The 22,665-nt window shown below is 39.6% G+C and overlaps 2 protein-coding genes across 6 annotated transcripts in view; one reads left to right on the top strand and one right to left on the bottom strand.

The window, feature by feature from the left end:
• Window positions 1–22,051, bottom strand: part of LOC122545595 (BSD domain-containing protein 1-like) — a 30,354-nt gene extending 8,303 nt beyond the window's left edge. Inside the window, exons 1-12 of one of the 5 annotated variants that reach the window (XM_043684556.1) lie at window positions 21,919–22,051; window positions 21,699–21,798; window positions 21,560–21,608; window positions 14,119–14,235; window positions 12,401–12,568; window positions 12,266–12,320; window positions 8,766–8,872; window positions 8,222–8,290; window positions 6,968–7,049; window positions 6,352–6,834; window positions 5,597–5,612; window positions 1,976–2,898 (exon numbers count right to left, since the gene is read on the bottom strand). In XM_043684556.1, coding sequence (XP_043540491.1) covers window positions 2,466–2,898; window positions 5,597–5,612; window positions 6,352–6,834; window positions 6,968–7,049; window positions 8,222–8,290; window positions 8,766–8,872; window positions 12,266–12,320; window positions 12,401–12,568; window positions 14,119–14,235; window positions 21,560–21,608; window positions 21,699–21,709 — 1,590 coding nt within the window. In that variant the 5' untranslated portion in view covers window positions 21,710–21,798; window positions 21,919–22,051 and the 3' untranslated portion in view covers window positions 1,976–2,465. Of the gene's footprint in view, window positions 1–1,975; window positions 2,899–5,596; window positions 5,613–6,351; window positions 6,835–6,967; window positions 7,050–8,221; window positions 8,291–8,765; window positions 8,873–12,265; window positions 12,321–12,400; window positions 12,569–14,118; window positions 14,236–21,559; window positions 21,609–21,698 lie in introns of those variants that run through there. The other 4 variants (XM_043684564.1, XM_043684572.1, XM_043684575.1 and 1 more) reach the window with 4 other exon arrangements.
• Window positions 22,052–22,226: 175 nt separating this feature from the next.
• The window catches only part of tube1 (tubulin, epsilon 1), a 40,431-nt gene continuing 39,992 nt past the window's right edge, over window positions 22,227–22,665 (top strand). The window contains exon 1 of the mRNA XM_043684590.1: window positions 22,227–22,336. Within this exon, the coding sequence (XP_043540525.1) occupies window positions 22,312–22,336 (25 nt within the window). The 5' untranslated portion in view covers window positions 22,227–22,311. The remainder of the gene's footprint in view (window positions 22,337–22,665) is intronic.

Below are 22,665 nucleotides of genomic sequence, written 5' to 3'. Positions count from 1 at the left end.
TGGATTGTGAGAACGTGGGGTTGAGAGGAGATTGACCAACAAAGCTCGGTATAACTAAGTGGATAAGCCTGGGCCTTGGGGGCAATTTGGGAAGATGAACACTTACCCAGGTTGATAGGGTTATTAAGTTTGTATACAGTGTGTTAACTTTTATTGGTAGAGGGACTGAGTTTCAGAACCATGAGATCTTGATGCAGCTGTACAAAACTCTGGTGCAGCCAGATTTGGAGTACTGTGTACAGTTCTGGTCACCTCATTATAGGAAGGATGTGGAAGATTTGGAAAATGTTTAGAGGAGATTTACTAGGATGTTGCCTGGTATGGAGGGAAGGTATTGCAAAGAAAGGCTGAGGAACTTGAGGCCATCTTCGTTAGAGAGAACAAGATTGAGAGATGACTTAATTGAGACATAAGATAATCAGAGGGTTAATAGGTTAGACAGTGAGAGTCTTTACCCTCAGATAGCGATGGCTAGCATGAGGAGATATAACTTTAAATTGAAGGGTGATAGATATAAGACAGATGTCAGAGGTAGTTTCTTTACTCAGTAGTAGGGGCGTGGAACACACTGCTTGCCACAGTAGTAGAGTCACCACTTTAAGGGCATTTAAATGGTCATTAGATAGACATATGAAGAATGGAGTAGTGTGGGTTTGATAGGCTTCAGATTGGTTCCACAGATCGGCGCAACATCAAGGGCTGAAAGGCCTGCACTGCGCTGTAATGTTCTATGTCCTAAAAATGGGTAACCTAGGAACATGGGGAGCCTCAAAACTAATGGGGTTGACAGTGAGGGCATGGCAGATAGTAACATGAAAGTTTGGTTGGGTGAGAGTGGGGGAGACGCAGAATAACTCACCTAGGTCTACAGGTTGAGGCCATTATTCAGTCTCTGTAGCATTGACAATGTTGTCTTTCATCCTCATCCAAATTGCAAACATGCAATAGAAATGAAAACTGGTGAGCACCACATCTGAAGTGGGTGAGTAGCATTTTATTTTATGAGAGAGACTGGGTTCTACTTGTTAAAAATGTAAAGCTCTTCAAGGGGTAATTGCGTTAATCAGGCACTTAAGCAGTACAGGTTAAATAAATCTGAAATAATAGAATTCTGTATGTGAACTACATTAAATATAACTTTTGACCTCATACAATCTTGACCATGTCATTAATCATTTCAAGTTAATCATAGTAAGCAGACGACGAAACAGACATAATCACTGGTGACTCTGAAAGTGTTATTTATGGTCCACACTTCATAAAGACAATCCAAGATCTCACAAGCATCTCAACAGCATGGAACTGCCTTTCTCTAAACTTTGAGAAGATTTGTACCTCAGATTGATGATAAGTATCTAAGTTAGCTTGTTGAGCTCGAAGGTTTGTTTTCAGAATTTTGGTCACCATACTAGGTAATATCAGCAGCAGAGTCTCCAGTGAAGTGCTGGTGTTATGTCCTGCCTCTCTATTTATAGGTCTTGGTTTCTTAAGATGTCACTTCCGGTTCATTTTTTTTTCAATGGAAAGTAAATAGGATCTAAATCAATGTGTTTATTGATGGAGTTCTGGTTAGAATGCCATGCCTCTAAGAATTCTTGTGCATGTCTTTGTTTCTCCTGCCCTAGGATGTGTGGTGTTGTCCCAGTCAAAGTGGTGCCCTTCTTTGTCTGTATGTATGTATAGAAACTAGTGATAGTGAGTCGTGTCTTTTGGTGGCCAGTTGGCGTTCATGTATCCTGGTGGCAAGTTTCCTGCTAGTTTGTCCGATGTAGTGGTTTTTTTTAAAAACAGTTCTTGTATGGTATCTTGTAAATGACGTTAGTTTTGCTGGTAGTATCTAATGGATCCTTTAGGTTCATTTGTCGCTGTTTAAGTGTGTTGGTAGGTTTGTAGGCTACCATGACACCAAGGGGTCTGAGTAGTGTGGAAGTCATTTCTGATATGTCTTTGATGTAAGATAATGTGGCTATAGTTTTTGGTTGTGTTGTGTCTGCTTGTTTGGTTTTGTTTCTGAGGAATTGGCGAATTGGGTTTATTGGGTACCTGTTTTTCATGAGAACATTGTATTGATATTTTTCGTCTGCATTTTGTAGTTCTTAGATGCTGCACTGTGATGTACCTCATTGAAATGATGTCTTGATGCAGCCCCATTTATGCATAGATGTGAGCTGGATGAAGTTATGATTCACTAACTGCAAAACTGGAATTTGTTGCTGCTCAAAATGCCAACAGCCCCTGTCCAATCCCAAACATAAATATAGCTATTTTGTTTGGATGCTGCTCATGCCTGCAGAATACAAAGGAGGGAATCATTGGCAAAAGAGATGTAGAAACTTGGGGATATTGAAAACACATTTGTAGTTGTGATGGAAATACAGCACTGCACTTCACAATAAAGCTTATGGCTGCTGGGACATGGGAGGTGTCAATATCACCACATGAGCTGACTCAAAATCTCCTCCTGCTCAGGCAAGAATTCTTTCCTGGTCAGGGTTCAGCAGGTGAATGTCAGAATCCCACCTGTCAGCTGTCTTGGCCATCTCTGCCCTATTGCTGGCTGCTTCTCCTGGAGAAGCAAGAACAGAGATTGAAGCACATGAAAAGTGGCTGGTTGTAGTGTTAGTGTAGATGGAGGAGAATGCGGCAGGCAACGGTAGAAATGGTAGACCATGAGCTTTGGTGGGAGATGGGTGCATTGGCAGAGTGTGAGATAGCATGGAGAAGATGGTGGCACTTACTTTTTGGAATGCAGCAGGGTCCTCACATGTGTAACCTTCTTGGTGCAGCAGGGTCCTCACATGTGTAACCTTCTTGTGGCACGGCTGTACTTTCCTTTGGACATTGACCGGGGTGGCAACCTCAGAACAGACTGGCAGGCTTTGGACTCCTCTGGTAGTCCTGAGGAAAGAAGGCAGCCAATCTGTCCGCCATCCCATCCACCAGGACCCCCAGGTCCCTGTCAGCCAAGTATGGCACAAACTGGTGCTCCACCTGCCATTTATGGGGTTATGCTTCACATACTGCAACTATGAAGGGCTATTCATAACTTGTAGAAATTGATTACTGCACTGGTGTGAAACCCAGAACATCCCAACAACAGTAAGCCCTTCCGTACAGAGCAGACTCGATGGGCTAAATGCCTGCTTCTGCTCCTATGCATACGGAGCACGGAATTTCATTCATTTACATGACTCATTTGTAGGATAGGCAGAACGTTTTCTTACCTTGAGGCTGCATCTCATTAGTGGTAAACACGACCAGAGTTGCTACAGCACAGTATTGCGCTGATGAGGGCAAGACAAAGTTTTTTTTGACAGAAAAGTGTTTTCTTTTCAGCAGTATTCAAGCTTGCTATTACTAAACGACTATTGCATTTGACTTTTTCTTAAAACATTATATGTTTACATACCTTTACTGACATCTACTCTTATGTCTTATGGTCCTAGGTTTGATGATCACCAGCTACTTCAATGAACTTCCATCAACATGAGTGGAGATGTTTGCTGATGATAAAGACCATTCAGTACCATTTGCAAACTTTCAGGTAATAAGATTATCCAACCCACAGATGTTGGAAGATCTGGATTTTCACAAATATGTAGCATGAATGTTACTTGCTGCTCAAATGCCAGTTAGTGACCAGTACCAGCAAACTGAGTCGAAACACCTGCTCGTGACCATTAACTGAATCATTTAACTAGATCATTAAAAACCCTCCATCAAGAGGTTATTGAAGATTACAGCGATCTTGATCAATGGGATCAATGAGCAGTGGCGGATGGAGTTGAAATTGGATAAATGTAAAGTATTTCATTTTGGTAATACAAACAAGGATAGCACATGTATAATTAATGGTAGAGCCCTGGGCAGTGTTGTAGAAGAGAGAACTAGGGTACAGGTACATAATTCTTTAAAATTTGCATCACAGGTAGACAGAGCGGTCAAGAAAGCATTTAGCATGCTTGCCTTCATTGTTCAGACCTTTGAGAATAGGAGTAGGGATGTCATGTTGAGATTGTACAGATGGTGGTGAAGCCTCTTCTGCATTAGCGTGTGCAGTTCTGATCACCCTGTTATAGGAAGGATTTTATTAAACTAGAGAGAGTGTTCAGAAAGAAATTATCAGGATGTTGCCAGGAATGGAAGGTTGAAATATAAAAAGGCTAGGTCTTTACTTTCCCCAGTAAAGTACAAGAAATTGAGGGGTGACCTTATTGAGGGCACAGACAAGCTGAATGATAAGGGTGTTTTCAAAACTAAGGGGCATTTTTTAAGGTGGGAGGCAAAGATTTAAAAAGAACATGAGGAACAACTTTTTTTTTTTAAACACAGAGTGGCCTGTGCATGGAAATGAATAGCTAGAGAAAGTGGGTGATGCAGGTATAGTTACAATGTTTAAAAGACATTTGGTAAGTTCATGAATAAGGAGGGTATGGAGGGATATGGGCCAAGAGCAGACAAGTGGCACCAGTTTAGTTGGCAACATGGTCAGTGTGGACTGAAGTGTCTGTTTCCATGCAAGGACAAGTCAGAGGTTGGGAATTCTGTGCACCTTCTGATTCTCCAAACCCCTTTCTACCATCTAGAAGGCCCAAGTACTCTGTTGATTGGATGAGATCCAAAAAATCTCAAGTACACAACAGCCTGATTAATTGGCAATCTACCAGTGATAGAGTCATAGAGATGTACAGCATGGAAACAGGCCCTTCAGTCCAACTCGTCCATGCCGACCAGATATCCCAACTCAATCTAGCCCCACCTGCCAGCACCTGGCCCATATCCCTCCAAATCCTTCCTATTCATATATCCATCCGGATGCCTTTTAAATGTTGCAACTGTACCAGCCTCCATTTCCTCCGGCAGCTCATTCCATACATGCACTACCCTCTGCGTGAAAAGATTGCCCCTTAGGTCCCTTTTATATATTTTCCCTCTCACCCTAAACCTGTGCCTTCTAGTCCTGGACTCCCCCCACCCCAGGGAAAAGACTTTTTGTCTATTTATCCTATCCAAGCCCCTAATGATTTTATAAACCTCTGAGGTCACCCCTCAGCCTCTGACGCTCCAGGAAAAATAGCCCCACCCTATTCAGCCTCTCCCTATAACTCAAATCCTCCAACCTTGGCAACATCCTTTTAAAATTTTTTCTGAACCCTTTCAAGTTTCATAACATTCTTCCAGTAGGAAGGAGACCAGAATTGGATGCAATATTCCAAAAGTGGCCTAACAAACGTTGTGTACAGCTGCAATCTTGAGTATTCTCTTCGTCCATCACTAACAATACATAGTGTATTTCATCCACATGATTCTTGTAGCAACTCACCAGCATTTTTTGATAGGACCTTGCAAACCTGTAACATTTATCACCTAGAAGAAAAGGCAACATTTGCATGGGAACACCATCTATAAATTCCTTTCCAAATCACAAACCATCTCAACTCGGAATTATATCACTGCACCCTCACAGCTGTTTGGTTCAACTTGTGGAGCTCCTTATCACCATTGAGGATATACCTACAAAACGGCTGTTCAAGAAGCTCTCTCTCCAACACATTCTCATGGGTGGTTAAGGTCAAGCATTAATTGCTGTACTCACCAGTAATGCCTAAATCCTGTGAATTAAATAACTGAGTTTCAGTAAAAGCAATAGTTTAGTGTGACAACTCAATCCAGCAGAGGGCACAGTTCATTTACAAGTATCATTAATGCACATATAGTGCACATTCGAAAACTTTTTAAAAAAAAGTGAGTTATGCTATGACATACAAAGTTTGATATAAACAGGAAGTCTGAGCAAAGTGCGAAAGGTTTAATTTATATGGATTCCACTACTGCTAAACTATGGATGATTGATTTAAATGATTGACTAAATGCTCAAAAACAAGATTTTTAAAAACTCCATCAATTATTCAACTAACTAATCCAGTAAATACGTTGACTAATTCAAAGTTCAATTTATAATTAGTACTGAATTTGAAGATTTCAGCCAAGTTTGCCAGTACGATCATCGGTCTTTGTGTTAAATTAAAGACAGGAAATTCAACCTGATATCCCTGTTCTAATTGTGTTCAGGAACTACAAGTAGGCCTATGAGAAGCATGTGGAGTACATGCTTAATCTTCTATGAAGCTCAACAGTCAAACAGCATGCTGCCACACAATGACAAAGTGCAAGACTGAAGAACGGTAATTTATGCTAGGTATCACTGGTGCCCATCAAATTACACTAAAGCATGGAACAAATACCTTCAGCACAGGAGGGATAAGATTGGCAAAGAAAGACTAAGAAAATTGAAAAACAAAACAATCCAAACAACACTGTTAAACACATAACTTGAAGCAAAACACTCACCTTTGATACCCAAAAAAGCAGAGTCTTCAACATTTGAATTTAAATTGATGGATGTATTTTTAGCAATTTCAGATTGTAAATGGAGACGATCGTGATTTCTCTCGAGAGTGGACATCAGGGACTCTTCAAAACCTGGAGAATCCTCACCCCCGGTACTTATTCCCTCATCTCCAAATAGTTTATCACACAAATCTTCTTTTAAAACCATTTTATTTTCAAGCTTCTTCTCTATTTCCAAACCTGATTCCAATATTTGGATAGTTTCTCCTGCTGGGTGGTGTTTCAATTGGATTCCGGGAGTGTCCCCAATGGAAAGCAAAGCAAGTGGCTGGATTTCATCAGATGCGTTGTCAGAAAGAACTGACACAGCAACTCTCGAACCAGTTTCTTCCATTTTGTTTCCTGGTAGTTCATACCTGTCATTAGTTACCATATTTAGGTCTTTTGGTTTAAAAGCAGAAAGGCTTGTATCATTCCACTCATCTAAGGACAAAAGATTAAATAAGAAAATGTAACCATTTTTAATTCCTTGGCTCATTGCACCATTCTATGAGCACAAGATTTACTTAAATAGTTCTTCATAATGGCGCAAGGAGTTTATACTGCATTTCTATACCTTCGTCATCTTCCCATTTAAGGTCCACAGAGTATGTACTTTGTTCTGCTCTTTGTTTTAAAGCTGTTCTCCGAGCTTCTTCCTGTGTGAGAATTAAGAAAAGAGTGCTAAGGTGCATTGGTTTTTAATTTTAATTCAATAATCTTTTTATATCTTGTCCACTCTTCCTTGTTACCTGTTGCAATTTGTGTCTCTATCGGTTTTTATTGCATGACAATTGTAGGTTTCCATATTTGTAACTGACTACTTACTTTATATATTTGAATTTATGGATGCAAATTCTACTGCAATCCAGCCTTTTGCCATAAATCCGTGCTCCTAGAATACCATTATTATTTATATTTGCTATTGTACTTTATACACTGCAGAAGCTGTTCTAATTCAACTTTCTGCATGCCCTGACCATACTTACACCTGCAGAAGGCCTGTTTAGGACATAAGCAGAAGATTTGATTTGCTAATTGTAAAAAAAAAAGTGGTCAAATGAACCCCATCAGTAAAGGCTGCTTCTACTTGAAGCACACAGCACGACTTAGAGAATCAGAAAACTATCAGCTGTGCAACATTGCCTGTCTTAAATGCAATGAGCTCAATTGCAATATAGCTTTATGTCTCCTTGCAACTGTACTGAAGACATGCAAAAGATGACAGGAACCCAAGTTCCAAACTTCTAATAGTTCCGCACCTGCTAATAATGTGGATTATGAAACTGCCTAGGGGGTGAACATTCTGATACCATGTCACTCAAATCATAATCTTACATCTGTGCAGGCGCATTTGATTTTTGCAAGTGCATATAATCAATCTCACTTGTCTGGAAATGGCACAGAATCATTCCAAATGCTGAGTTAAATACTTAGTGGAAGCATTGTCCCTGAAGGTCCTCCTCCACTCCCAAAACCCATTTTTCTTTCCTGTAAAACTTGATTTCTGACTTTCTGTCCCTAACCTTTCTTGCCCTGGGGGGAAAGAGAGAAGGGAAAAAAAAGAGATGAGTTCACAAATGATGACGGTCTTACAATAAACAACTTTCTAAGAGAGTGATCACTAGAGGTTAAGTTGATTCCAGAGGATGCCACAGATAAGCGTGATGTGCACCTCACCCATTATCCAAAAGAGGGGCATTCACAGTAGTTCAGGTTTGCTCCCTTGTCCCATCATCACTATCCAGAGATGTTAAAAATTAATTTTGCTACCAATACTGCAAATCATTGCTGGTTTTTCCAGGAAACATCAACCCTTTGTAGTGCTGACCTGGTGAAGCTGATGGACTCTATAGAAATAGCGAGACCAGAAGTCTGAATGAGTAATTTCAGAGGGAACCTGTCAAAAAGAATTCATTAATAAAAGGCAAATCAAAAAAGTTAGCTCGTTAAGAATTCACTATGCAAATAAAATTAAAGCACAAATAGTTATATTAATAACAATATATAAAAGTATAAATATATACTGAAGTATATTAATAATGCTTCATAAAATTGACAGGTTTATTTAAATTAACAAAAAAGTCAGGCTGCCAGTTTAAACCAAGAAAGAACATTGTAGAAATGTCGAGAGCCAGAAATTCAAGGTTTTAACTTCAGAAGAGCAATATAATTAAATTAAAATGGTTATTTCAAACTGATTTTGAATATATTCTTGCAACATTTTGTAGTATTTATTTTTGGGACACAGCCCATTTTTATGGACTGATGCAAAGTAGTCTTTGGTAAGTAGATGCCAATGTAATAAGTTTTCGTACAATTGCATGCAATTTAGCCAAGTATTTTAATTTGCTAAAATCACTGATTAAAAATACCAGTTTTGCATAAAGATCTCTTATGGGTGGATTATTGTCCAAGAGGTCAGATATAATACACTTCTCATCCGCCAAGGTGAAGCTCAACAACCAGGAGTTATACTGTTCTGTGGAAACAAAAGATTTACATAGCATAAGGAAAGTAAGCAAATTAACTATTTCTGAAAACAGGTCATCTGTAAACCTCAAGCATCCAATTTGCTGGAAATAGTCAAAATATGTTTGAACATTTCAAATTACAGATTAGACCAAGACTACTCAAATGTATTTGGTCAATGCACATCATGAGAACACTTTTGCTCATTAAGCACAGGAAGATGCAAATTGGTCTACAGTAGTGTCCATTTAAACCTGAGTCGATTTAAAATTATCAGCTCAGAAAGCCTTCACCTAAGAGGAGGACAGGTGGTGGCAGACATACAAAATATGACTGGAATTAAGCTAAACAGAAAAGGGGGCTTTTTAAAATTCTGTATCCTTGCTAGCAATATGGAAGAGATTTCATAATGAAAACTAAAATCTCTTAATAAAAATTGTAGGTGATTAAAAAAAATATATCACCTTGTTAATTAATTTGGAATATTGTTTAAAAAAAAATCAGACTAGGAAGAGTAGCAGCAGTCTTTACATATGTCTGAGGTGTGGAGATTGGTCTCCCCCATTTAATGATGTGAGTAACAACAAAAACATGGCTTAACTGCTGTGAAACACTGTCAACATTTTTGACTACAATGAATGTGAAACTTTTCTGTTTATTGATTTATTTTAAGGCATCTTTTTCTACACTTTTTTCTTCGTTTTCTCTCCCCCTCTTTTTTGCTTCATCACTGTCTCTACTTCACTATATGCTACTTTCTACTCAGCTATGTGGCATCCCAGCAACCCGTTGAAAGTATTTTTTTCAGTTGATGTTCTTTGCTTAATTTTGTTTGAGGTGTGGTTCTGAGTGTTTCTGATTAAAAGAGAACAAAAGAGAAGTATGGCACAAGAACAGGCCATTCGGCCCTCAGCCTGTACTGCCCATCGTACCCCAATTAAACTAAAAAGCAAACCTCTGCCCTTATTCAGTCCATTTCCCTCTATTCCCTCCCTATTCACATAACCATCCAGATGCCTCTTAAATGTTGCCAATGTGCCTGCTTCCACCACCTTTTCAAGCAATGCGTTCCAGGCTCCTACCAGTCTCTGCTTGAAAATCTCCCCTTGCACATCTCCCTTAAACTTTCTCACTCTCACCTTGAACCTCTGCCCCCTAGTAATTGAAACTTCAACCTGGAGTAAAAAAAACCTTGGAAAAAAGCACCCGATCTACGTCTCCCATAATTTTGCTGACCTCTATCAGGTCTCCTCTCAGCCGCTGTCTTTCCAGTGAAAACAATCCTAGTCTTTTTAACCTTTTCTCATAGCCAATACCCTCGAGACAAGATAACATCCTGGTGAACCTTCTCTGCATTCTTATCAAAGCTTCCAAGTCCTTCCAACCAAAACTGCCCACAATACTCCAAATACTGCCTCAAGGGTTTTACATAGCTGCAACATGGTTTGCCAACTCTTGGTCTCCATGCCCCAGTCGATGAAAGCAAGCATGTCATATGCCTTCTTAATCACCTTGGCTACCTGTGTTGCTACTTTTAGGGAACAGTGAACCTGTATGCCCAGATCTGTCTAAATCCAATTAAATCTATTTAATTTTCAATTGATTTGATGGAAGCCCTTCGATATGAATTTGGATCTTCCCTTCAATCTTATATTTCTTACACAGTTGCTAGATAGACCTGCATACATTCAGTACACATTTTCAGGGGTGTTGCATGTTGATTGTAATCATGCAATAGTACAATCAATATTGCCACTTGCAAACATAATTTATATTGTATCTTTTACATATAATCTCACATGCAGTTCCAATCTTCCTGAATGCTGATCAAAAATAAGTGGCACATTGAAGGCAAATATGAAAAGATAACACCACTAAATTTAATACGTGGCAAAGTTATGTAAGGTAGATAGTTGCTTAATGATTCAAGAAAACATGGCATGTTCATTGTTTTATATTTGTGTCATGGTGTTTGACATAAACCACATGATTTCTATCATCCTATCCCCTAAACTTCTAAGTCTTCTGAGAGCTTGTTACTGCTGCTTTGTATTTCAAAACTAGCATGACTGAGTTAAAGAACCAAATATGCACAATGTTCATTGCACATGTCTCAAGAGGAGTTACAATGACGAGACAAATTCCATCGATCACCTAGCATTAGGAATTTTCTAATATAATGAATGGCAGGAATTTACTGATAAAGATAAACATTACTTTTTGTTACTCTCCAGTAAAAGAAAAATGGACAGACTCCCCTCATGAAGAAGGGCAACACTGCAGTCCTTGAGCAGGATATCAAAACCATCTGCATTACATAAGACCTGCTAAATGCATTTTATAGGTGTGCTGAAGTACAACATGAACTCAGGGCCACTTGAAATGTCAGGAGTGAAAAAAATAATAGGAATAGAGAAACCGGATTGAAATTGGTTCATGGATTTTTAGTAAGTATTGCTAGATAAATTATATTACTATGAAATTATTTAATCAGTATATTTCAGTCTGTAGGTAACTCAAAATTTCTAACTTACATACATTGGAAAAGCAACAATTACTTCGGGCAGTGCAAGCTGTGAATTTCTGGCATTTCTTACTTGGACAGGATTACACAATTGTTTTGAGAATTAATTTGCAACACATTTACACACAAAAGCCTGTGATTAATTATCACATTGTTAGTTGGTGGCACAGGGTAAAGGCATTGAAACAAAATATAAAATTATATTCACACAAATTTAAAAAAAAATTAAATGGTGCAGGATATAAAGTGTATTTTTCTTTCTCTGCACAATACCCCCAATTAATGATTGTACCCATTTTTCCATTACCTTACTTCTGGAACAACACCAGCCACCATTGCATGTCACTGAGAGGGTATTGCATACAAAGCAGCAGTGCTGTAAATTCAGTGCTACAGCTGGGAATTACACTTTGATATTATTCTAATTTCTTCATTTTCCTGCATTGCTGTTTCACTACTTCAAAACCAATAGTTTTCTACAGTCTAAAATTTGTTTTTGTCACTAGTTATACCTGTATTCCTAGCACACAGAAAAGCTGAAAAACCGAATTGATTAGAATTGTAGCATTAAATCTTACTTCAGCTGGAAGTAGTAAGAGTTTACAGAGGTGAAACAAATAGCTTTCGAACCAAGAGGCATGCAACTGATCAGTATAGACACAATAACACAATTTGTAGTGAGTCATTGTGTAAAATAATTCAGTACACAAGGCCTGATGCAGGAGTTAGAACATGAATACTAAATACTTTGGAAGAAACTTTGTTTGCAACTCCCCAAATGCAGATCACAACATTTGGGTAGCTCATCACCACCTTTCCTGGCCCAACCAGTGACACCTACATTCGATGAATGAATAAAGCACAATAGTTAAATATTACCATCTGGTTTCATGGAGTATGTTGCAGGATCAACCTGAAGGTTACAGAGTCGGGCCTGCGAAACAAAAAAAAAGTTCTTAAATAATCACTACTTCCATTTCACCTTTGTCCATTATCTTAGAACAATGTACGTACCTTCAGACTATCATATGGCTCACTAATTCTCATCTGATAGTCATTTACTGCTTGTATATCAGAAGTGACAGATTCTTCCACTGTAGGTGCAAACGCATCAGAGATCACTCCAAGCAAGTTTGAAAGCCCCTTGCTAAATACCTGACCACCTTCTGTGTGCTCCTCAACCTAGTAAAGATGTACAAACATAAATCCTGTATAGTCTGCAATTTGTTAAGTATGGTGATAAAATGTGTCTCTGCTTCTACATGAATATGGCACTCCCAATCACATCAACTTACCTTGAGCGATTAAGATTATAATAGCATAGAGATAGCAGTGAACTTGTACATATCACACTTTGTTTTTGGAATCAGATTATGTTGCATTAGAACTGTAGCATTAAATCTTATTTCTGCTAGAAGTAGTATTAGTTTACAGAGGTGAAACAAATATAGTTTTCTAGCCAAGATGCATACAACTGATTAGTATGGACACAACAAATGAACACAATTTGTAATGAGACATTATGTAAAATAAACCAGTACTCAAGGCCTGATGCAAGAGTTAGAATATGAATACTAAACATTGTAGCTAAAATTAATAAATTTATAATTATATTGTTCTGGAATATTCTGTCTTCTATTTGAAATCATTATAAGGGCTAGTGATGTTTATATATTTTTAATGTAATTTGTGCTATGTTTTTAGTTTCAGAGATTTTAGTGGCATATTTTCTGGGTGGCTGAAGGAATTAATAATTAACTGCAATTTGTTTCTGCAGCCATGTTTTTTTAAAGGACTAGTTTTCAGAACTAATTGTTTTTTATTTAACTTGGGAAGGTTTACAACCTAGCAAGATAAACAACTGCATCTGAAACTTTCTGTTAGCATCTTCTGAACTTTTTTTCATAAACGTAGGGAAAACATTTGAAGTTGAAAGAGAGAACCATTTGTAATTTGATTTCCAGTTTTAGTATGTTCCATAAAACTATCTTTTTCTGTGTGAAGTTGCTCCTAAGAAAGGGAGAAGATAAGCAGACTTCTTAATACCAGATTACCTTACTGTAAAGGGTTAGTTTCAGCCCCAGACCATAAGTTTTGGATAAAACCAAAAGAGATTATTTGAAACTGAATACATTTAAGTCAAGTGTGCAATAACTCCAGAAAGAAGCCATAAGATTTGAGGCTGGGGGTTGGCATCAAATTAAACCCATTAAGGTGTTAGAGAAAAGGATTTCTGGTGGGAGTACTGTATGAGGTGTGCTTTGGAGTATGGAAAGGTATGTGACTGGGCTTATAATTTTATATCATTCAAATGATCTTTATAAGTAAAAAATCTGGATAATCTATTTTTCTTCATTTCTTTTACATATGAAACATTCATTTTGTAAAAATCTTATATATTACATGCCTTTTTAAAAAATTCATTTATTATTGTTACATGTACCCAAGTACAAAACAAAAAGTTTTGTTTTTCAAGTAGTACAGGCAGGTCAAGGACATACAGATCAGAAAGTGCTTAGACAAAGCAAGGCAAAGAAAGTGCTTAGACAAAGTTACTACTGCACAGAAGGTGCATAAAAGCAAGGTCAACAGTAGACTTGAAAACAGAAAGGTCCATTCAGCAGTCTAAGAACAGCAGGAGAGACCACCTCATTAAAACAAAAAAACACTGATCCAGAAAGTTAAACTTGTGTTGTATAACATCTCCTAGAATCAGAACAATATAGACTCACATTAAGTTTCTCTTTGAATGCTAAGGCTGTCGCTGAAATTGTAGTCACAGTATCCTGTTGGATAACCTGAGTAAATTCAGCCAGATCACGGGTCAAAAGCTCCACAGCTTTCGCAGACTGAATTAAAAATATAAAGGTGGATAAAGCCTTAATTCTATTGCACACAAATTTGAAATCATTGCAGAGACTATAACTGGTTGAATTTAAACAACACATAGTACATTGACAACATTCTCATGTCACCTATGGATGGGATGACAGTGCCAACAAGAACTTTTCTTTTTATTCTAAAATCAGAGGTAGAATTTTCCTTGGACACCTCCATCTGGGTTTGTGTGTGTCTAACAGCGCAGTCTTGTGATACATACAATCACTATGCTGAAATGATCTAGGTTTCTGACTAATCCTAATTTGCAAAAGGTGAACATGGCATCAATAACAGTGATTGGGAAATCATATGAAACCAAGAGGCTACTTCTATTTTAAAAGGAAAAGGACAATAACTTTAAACTTTCTACAAATGTCAAGCTAGCAGCAGAGAGTCACAAATTTCAAATGTGGTGATTAAATCTTGTTGATAGAATTTCTTGTATTGTTTCTTCTCCAAAGATTATTGCCATGTACCTACATAAACATAAAAAATATGCAATGAAAGCACTCTATAGGTATGGTTATAACAGAGAAACTTAAAAGACATTACTTGTTCCATCCGGAACCAACATTACTTTACCATAGTAGTAGATGGAGGACGGGAAAAATTTCTGGCTGTAAGAGCTGCTCCTTCTTTTGAGGTATTTTAGGTGCTGGAGGTGATTTCCTTGAATTCCAGGAGCAGCAATTACTGTTTTATATGCTGTTGCATTGTTTTGGAACTTTGGAAAAAAAAGGTCAAAACAACAGCAGTTTAAAAGGGAGAAGAGCAGAATTCATATTGCACCTCATACAGAACTAATTCATAAACCAATAATATTCTATTGGAATACTTTTGAATGCAGAGTTCTAGGTTACAGAGATATCTAGATGTCTTCATGCATGAATCATACAACGTACTGCAAGTAATTAGGAAAGATAATAGAGTGTTATCATTTATTGTAAGGGAATTGAATACAAAAGTAAGATGTTTATGCTCCACTTTTGCAGAACACTGGTGAGTATTTTTTTTCAGGAAGGATGTAAATGTGTGTTGAGAGTAGCTCAGAGAAGGTTTACTAGACTAATATCAAGATTAGTGATGGGCAGGTATTCCTATGAGGAAAGGTTTAGGACTGAATCTAAGTTTTGACATGTAAAAGGCCGCTTGATTGAAACAAATACAATTCTAAGGGGTTTTGACAGAGTAGATATGGAGAGGATGTATTCTCTTATGGGAGAAACTAGAACAAAGGGTCACTGTTTAAAAATAAAGGGTTTCCCATTTTAAACAGATGAAACTGAAGTTTTTCTTACAAATATTGAAACCTACTTCCTGAAAAGCAGCTGAAACAGAGTTCCTGTATCTTTTAAGGCAGAGATGGACAGATTCTTGGTAAGCAAAAGGTAAATGTTTATCAAGAGTAGGCAGGAATGGGGACTTGAGGTATCAGTCAAATCAGCCATGTTGTTGTTAAATGGTGGAGCAGAACAACTTACTACTTCTTGTTTGTAAGCTTGTCATAGGGATCAATATTATTGTCAGACTACAATACAGTATACAAACTTAAGATCATAGCAGTGACTTCTATGAGATGCAGACATCATGCTTTTATGAAATTGATTTGTCCAATTATTTGGGGGATGCTCAAATCCACGTGGGGAGGCAATGGTCTAATGGTATTATTGCTCGACCATTAATCCCAGACCGAGGTAATGTTCTGGGACAAAGCTGAGAACTGAGGATGCTGGAGATCTGAAACAAAAACAGACATTGCTAGAGACACTTAGCAGATCTGACAGCATCTGTGGAGAGAAAGCAGGACAAAGAGTCACTGCACTCAAAATGTTAACTGCTTTATCTTCACAGATGCTGCCAGACCTGCTGAGCTTCTCCAGCAATGTCTGTTTTTGTAATGCTCTGAGGATCTGGGTTCAAATCCTACCATGGTAGATGAATTTGAATTCAATTTAAAAATCTGGAGTTAAGAGTCTAATGATGATCATGAAACTGTTACTGATAGTCAGAAAAACATATCTGATTCACTAATGTCCTTTAGCGAAGGAAACTGCTGTCCTTGCCTGGTCTGGCCTATATGTGACTCCAAACCCACAGCAATGTGGTTGACTCCGAACTGTCCTTTGGGCATTTAGGCTGAGCTAGCAATGTCTACATCCTTTCAATGAGTAAGAAAAATAATTTAACATTCATTTCATATTAGTAGCATTTATGTATAACTACAAACTATTTGTGGATGTTTACCGATAAGATTACTGAGCCTCACCTCATTAAATTCAGGGTTCAGCGTCTTCTTCTTGATCTGAGTCTTTTGCTTGGCCTTTTTTCCCATGTCAGGCTTGAGACAGCTGAAAGAAATGAAAAGAAACCAGCACTGAGGTTTTAAATTAATGCCAAGTATATTAAAGCTAAAATTTAATTAGATGGGGAGAGTTTCTGTCAATTACTTCTATTCATGTCAAATATAACAAGCCTGTGACATACAATCATCACGGATGTGATATTAGAAATGTCTAACTAGCTTTCTTCCTATTCTTTATTTTTCTGCTTTTTAAGATGGCGCTGGAGAATGGTGATGATATAACACTTTTCACTGTATTTTGTAATAAAATATACGCAAAAGCAAATACATCAAATCAACACATCAATCCTCAGCCAAACGTTTGCAATGCCATTCCATAGTGGTGCAGTGTCTCAAGGAGACTGCACCTACATTTTCAATACAATCAGCTTATAGGAACCAGGAATTTATTGCACGAGAAATCACGGACATGAATGTATTTCAGTCTAATTTTACTCAATGCAATAGTGTGTTTGAATTTCAAGGCCTATAGTTGTAAGGTGTAAACTCTATCACTTCTCTAAACGTACTAATATACTGTTGTGAATCACCACATTGAATGGATCCTAACCACCTCTCTCAACCACCCATTTTGTTTTTCTTAAATTTGTTCATTGATTGTGCATCTTGCTGGTAAGTAAAGCATCGATTGTGTTATGATCCCAGTTGATGGTAACATAAGTCAGATCCTAGAGTGAAGCCTGGTTTGATAGCCCATAGATTTTAATACTGCAATTTCATTAGCATGAGTCAGTCACTGAACTAATTAACAAGAGGCTGTTGATGTCCTTTAAAAAAAGTAAGTTAATTACACAAAAAGAAAAAGCTATGGATTGAATCTTATTATATGTTTGACTGAGACTTGCACTGAGGCTTTCGAAACTTTCGAAAGCTGATTGGAGGCAGATGTTCGCAGGTAAAGGGATGGCTGGAAAATGGGAAGCCTTCAGAAATGAGATAACAAGAATCCAGAGAAAGTATATTCCTGTCAGGGTGAAAGGGAAGGCTGGTAGGTATAGGGAATGCTGGATGACTAAAGAAATTGAGGTATAAACAATGACTGCAGATGCTGGAAACCAGATTCCGGATTAGTGGTGCTGGAAGAGCACAGCAGTTCAGGCAGCATCTGAGGAATAAAGCAGGGCTTTGGCACGAAACGTCGATTTTACTGCTCCTCGGATGCTGCCTGAACTGCTGTGCTCTTCCAGCACTACTAATCCAGAATAAAGAAATTGAGGGTTTTGTTCAGAAAAAGAAGGAAACATATGTCAGGTATAGACAAGATAGATCGAGTGAATCCCTTCGAGTAAAAAGGCAGTAGGAGTATACTGAAGATGGAAATCAGGAGGGCAAAACGGAGACATGAGATAGCTTTGGCAAATAGAATTAAAGAGAATCCAAAGGGATTTTACAAATATATTAAGGACAAAAGGGCAACTTGGGAGAGAATAGGGCCCCTCAAAGATCAGCAAGGCGGCCTTTGTATGGAGCCACAGAAAATGGGAGAGATACTAAATGAATATTTTGCATCAGTATTTACTGTGGAAAAGGATACGGACGATATAGATGGCAGGGAAATAGATGGTGGCATCTTGCAAAATGTCCAGATTACAGAGGAGGAAGTGCTGGATGACCTGAAATGGTTAAAGGTGGATAAATCCCCAGGACCGATCAGGTGTACCCGAGAACTCTGTGGGAAGCTAGAGAAGTGATTGCTGGGACTCTTGCTGAGAAAATTGTATCATCGATAGTCACAGGTGAGGTGCCAGAAGACTCGAGGTTGGCAAACGTGGTGCCAATGTTTAAGAAGGGCGGTAAAGACAAGCCAGGGAACTATAGACCAGTGAGCCTGACCTCGGTGGTGGGAAGGTTGTTGGAGAGAATCCAGAGGGACAGGATGTACGTGTATTTGGAAAGACAAGGACTGATAAGGGATAGTCAACATGGCTTTGTCCGTGGGAAGTCATGTCTCACAAACTTGATTTGAGTTTTTTGAAGAAGTAACAAATACGATTGATGAGGGCAGAGTAATAGATGTGATCTATATGGACTTCAGTAAGGCGTTCGACAAGGTTCCCCATGGGAGACTGATTAGCAAGGTTAGATCTCATGGAATACAGGGAGAACTAGCCATTTGGATTTGGTGATGGAGGGTTGTTTTTCAGACTGGACGCCTGTGACTAGTGGAGTGCCACAAGGATCGGTGCTGGGCCCTCTACTTTTTGTCATTTATGGAGATGATTTGGATCCGAGCATAAGAGGTACAGTTAGTAAGTTTGCAGAGTACACCAAATTTGGAGGTGTAGTGGACAGCAAAGAGGGTTACCTCAGATTACAACAGGATCTGGACCAGATGGGCCAGTGGGCTGAGAAGTGGCAGATGGAGTTTAATTCAGATAAATGCGAGGTGCTGCATTTTGGGAATGCAAATCTTAGCAGGACTTATACACTTAATAGTAAGGTCCTAGGGAGTGTTGCTGAACAAAGAGACCTTGGAGTGCAGCTTCATAGCTCCTTGAAAGTGGAGTCGCGGGTAGATAGGATAATGAAGAGGGCGTTTGGTATGCTTTCCTTTATTGGTCAGAGTATTGAGTACAGGAGTTGGAGGTCATGTTGCGGCTGTACAGGACATTGGTTAGACCACTGTTGGAATATTGCGTGCAATTCTGGTCTCCTTCCTATCGGAAAGATGTTATGAAACCTAAAAGGGTTCAGAAAAGATTTACAAGGATGTTGCCAGGGGTGGAGGATCTGAGCTACAGGGAGAGGCTGAACAGGCTGGGGCTGTTTTCCCTGGAGCGTCGGAGGCTGAGGGGTGACCTTATAGAGGTTTACACAATTATGAGGGGCATGGATAGGGTAAATAGACAAAGTCTTTTCCCTGTGGTGGGGGAGTCCAGAACTACAGAGTATAGGTTTAGGGTGAGAGGGGAAAGTTAGAAAAGAGACCGAAGGGGCAACCTTTTCACGCAGAGGGTGGTACGTGTATAGAATGAGCTGCCAGAGGATGTAGTGGAGGCTGGTGCAATTGCAACATTTAAGAGGCATTTGGATGGGTATATGAATAGGAAAGGTTTGGAGGGATATGGGCCAGGTGCTGGCAGGTGGGACTAGATTGGGTTGGAATACCTGGTCAGCATGGGTTGGTCCGAAGGGTCTGTTTCCATGCTGTACATCTCTATGACTCTGACTCTGCAGGTCAAGCAGACATGGTGTCAGCACATATCACTTTGGTTGCCTTGCAAGACTTCCAGCACTTTTTTATGGAACATGATTCTTCTTACAGAAGTCCCTTCCTCACCTCACATCCTAACATGCTACTCTTTCAATAAGAAGAAAGCGAGAATTGCAGATGTTGGAGCTCAGAGTCAAAAGTGCTGCTGTACTGTGCTGGAAAAGACGAGGGTGGAAGAGACGAGGATACTGATGAAATCAACATTGATCCCTAGGGGTTGGCGAGTCCCAAGGTGGAAGTTGAGGGGTTCTTCCTCCAGGTGTTGGGTGGCTCGAATCTGACAGTGAAGAAGGCCCAGGACTTGCATGTCCTTGGCAGAGTGGGAGGGGGACTTGAAGTGTTCGGCCTGAGGGCAATGGTTTGTTTAGTGCATGTCCCCCTGAGATGTTCTCCGAAATGTTCCTCAAGTTGGTGTCCTGTCTCCCCAATGCTGAGGCGGCCATATCTGGAGCAACAGAGTGGATGGTGTGTGGATGTGCAGGAAAATCTCTTTTGGATGTGGAAGAATCCTTTGAGACCTTGGATGGAGATGAGGGGGGAGGTGTGGGCACAGATTTTATACCTCTTGTGGTGGCAAGAAAAGGTGCTGGTGCGGAGGGTGTGTTGGTGAGGGGCATGGACCTAACAAGGGAGTCCAGAGGGAATGGTCTTTGCGGAATGCAGACAGGGGTGTGGATGGAAATATATCTCTGGTGGTGGACTCTTTCAATAAAATGAAAATGTTCTTGACAATTTCAAATTTTCACTTCTGTTTGTTAAAGAGTCTGAAAAAAATGGGAGGGAAAGAAGCCATATAGCAGGAGGCACCACCAGTGTCTGTCATCCAACAAGAGGTGAAGGCAAATAAGTACCCTCTATTCTATTTATGGTATTTAGCAATATTAATATAATGCAAGCAATTTGATATGCAATGTCACAACACAAATGCCATAGCAAAAAAATTACTGCCAGTACAAACAATACCTTATTCCCCAGAATTGCTGAATTCGAGCTAAATTTTAAGTGCTAGTTGATGCAAGTAGTGGACAGCTATTCTTAGTGAGCTATAAAGAGACCTAGGTCAGGTGGATTAATGAACAGCAGAGTGTAGGGGTCTTGTTATCTACTCCTTATCCTACTTATGCCAGATGAAGTTTGCCACAACTGTGAAGTAATTTATTTATGTAAAACAGGGAGACGTGGGGATATACATGTACAGATCTTTAAAAGTGGTTTGACAAGTTGAGGAGTCAGTTTAAAAAAAAGGCATATGGAATCCTTAACTTTATAAAGAGAGCAATTAAGTGCATCGGGGAAGTGATGATGAACTTTTGTCCAGCTATTGTGAATCAGCTATTAAATATGGGATGGTAGGAAGGTAAAGAAAAAGTGCAAAGGAGCTGCTGAGGGCCATACTTTTCCTTCAGTCTTCACCCTCATTTTCAGGTTGGGGGTTTATCAGGTCAACAACACAAAATGCAAAAAGTTAAAAGAGCTAACTTCAAAATGTGTGAAAGACAAAACAAATAGATTGAAGTGGATGAATAATTTGACACCATATTCTCCAGTAGAGGCGGGCAATGCCATAGTTGCATCGGCACGCACAAATTATACTCACAATGAATATAATATACATACTAATGAAATTAATTTGGTAAAAAGAAATCGTAAAAACAATCTAACGAATTACTCCAGCTTTGCAGGCAATCTGATTTGTTTTTAAAAAACATAGTCGTACCTTAGCTTTCGCTGTTGCGATGTTTTGTTTAATCCAACCTCCCCACCACCTACCAAACAAAATTCAGGAGAAATAATTGCAATTTTTAAAAAATGCTGCTACCTCACGCCGCTCACATTGTTTTCAAACAAACACTTACCTATTCGTCATTCTGCAGTTATGATATGCCCAACCTTACAACCGTGAGAATCACAGCGTGGATCAAACGGTTGCAGTCAAAAACTGCGTCATCCGAGTGGCTACAACACAAAATGGGCATGGCATCATTGCCACCGTGGCAAATAAAAACATTATGGGAAAGGAAACGAACACTGGGCTTTACCTTTTTAAAGAGTCATTAATTATCAAGAGACACTAACCCTGCAGTGTTAAGGTTGATTTATCAATGAGGAGCATGCGACTCACACAAAATTGTTTCAGTTTTGTCGAATTAGCAGCTGAAACAAAATCACTCCAGCACTATGCTGAGAGAGAGAGAGAAGGTAGAGACAAGTGTACAGCCACAGCTACCACGCTTGCCCCGGGCTCAGATAACCGTCAGCGCGTGACGGCAGCTGCAGGGGCTGACGTCGCACTCGCGACCCCGCCCCGACAGGCGGATCGTTTCCACGGGAACGTGACGTAGTGCGTCAGTAACGTCCCCTTGAGGCAACGGCGCGCGAACTGACAAGCGGCGGCAAAAAGAACGCCCGGGAAACCATAGCAACCTGGGACCGCGCGTGTGTGAGGGAGACGGGGGTTGCGGGGAAGAGATGACCCAATCCGTCCTTGTCCAAGGTAAGCGGCTGAACTCCATCATTGCCCCGACATCGCGTCCCTCTCCCTACCTTGCACCTCCTGAGCTCACGGTGAAGCTGAGGGCCGACTCCTGCGGTGCCTGCATGCCGGCTGTTTTCCTCACCCATCTCTGGAGCAGATGGGAGTTGCACCTCGGTCTCCTGGTTCAGAGCTACGGAATCGCTGCTACAGTTAGCCGACGTACAGCGTTAACGCTGAAACCTGCAAGTTGCCGCCAGTGATTCTCTGCATCTCTAATCGACCTGTCTTTTAGCATAACTTGCCAGTTCACTTCAGCTGGCTCTATGTGCCCTCCTTGTCTTCACAAT

The sequence above is a fragment of the Chiloscyllium plagiosum genome, chromosome 3 (genome assembly GCF_004010195.1).
Source record: "Chiloscyllium plagiosum isolate BGI_BamShark_2017 chromosome 3, ASM401019v2, whole genome shotgun sequence".
Taxonomy (NCBI): domain Eukaryota; kingdom Metazoa; phylum Chordata; class Chondrichthyes; order Orectolobiformes; family Hemiscylliidae; genus Chiloscyllium; species Chiloscyllium plagiosum.
Note: the sequence above shows the minus strand (reverse complement) of the source record. Positions and strands in the feature narration are given on the sequence as shown.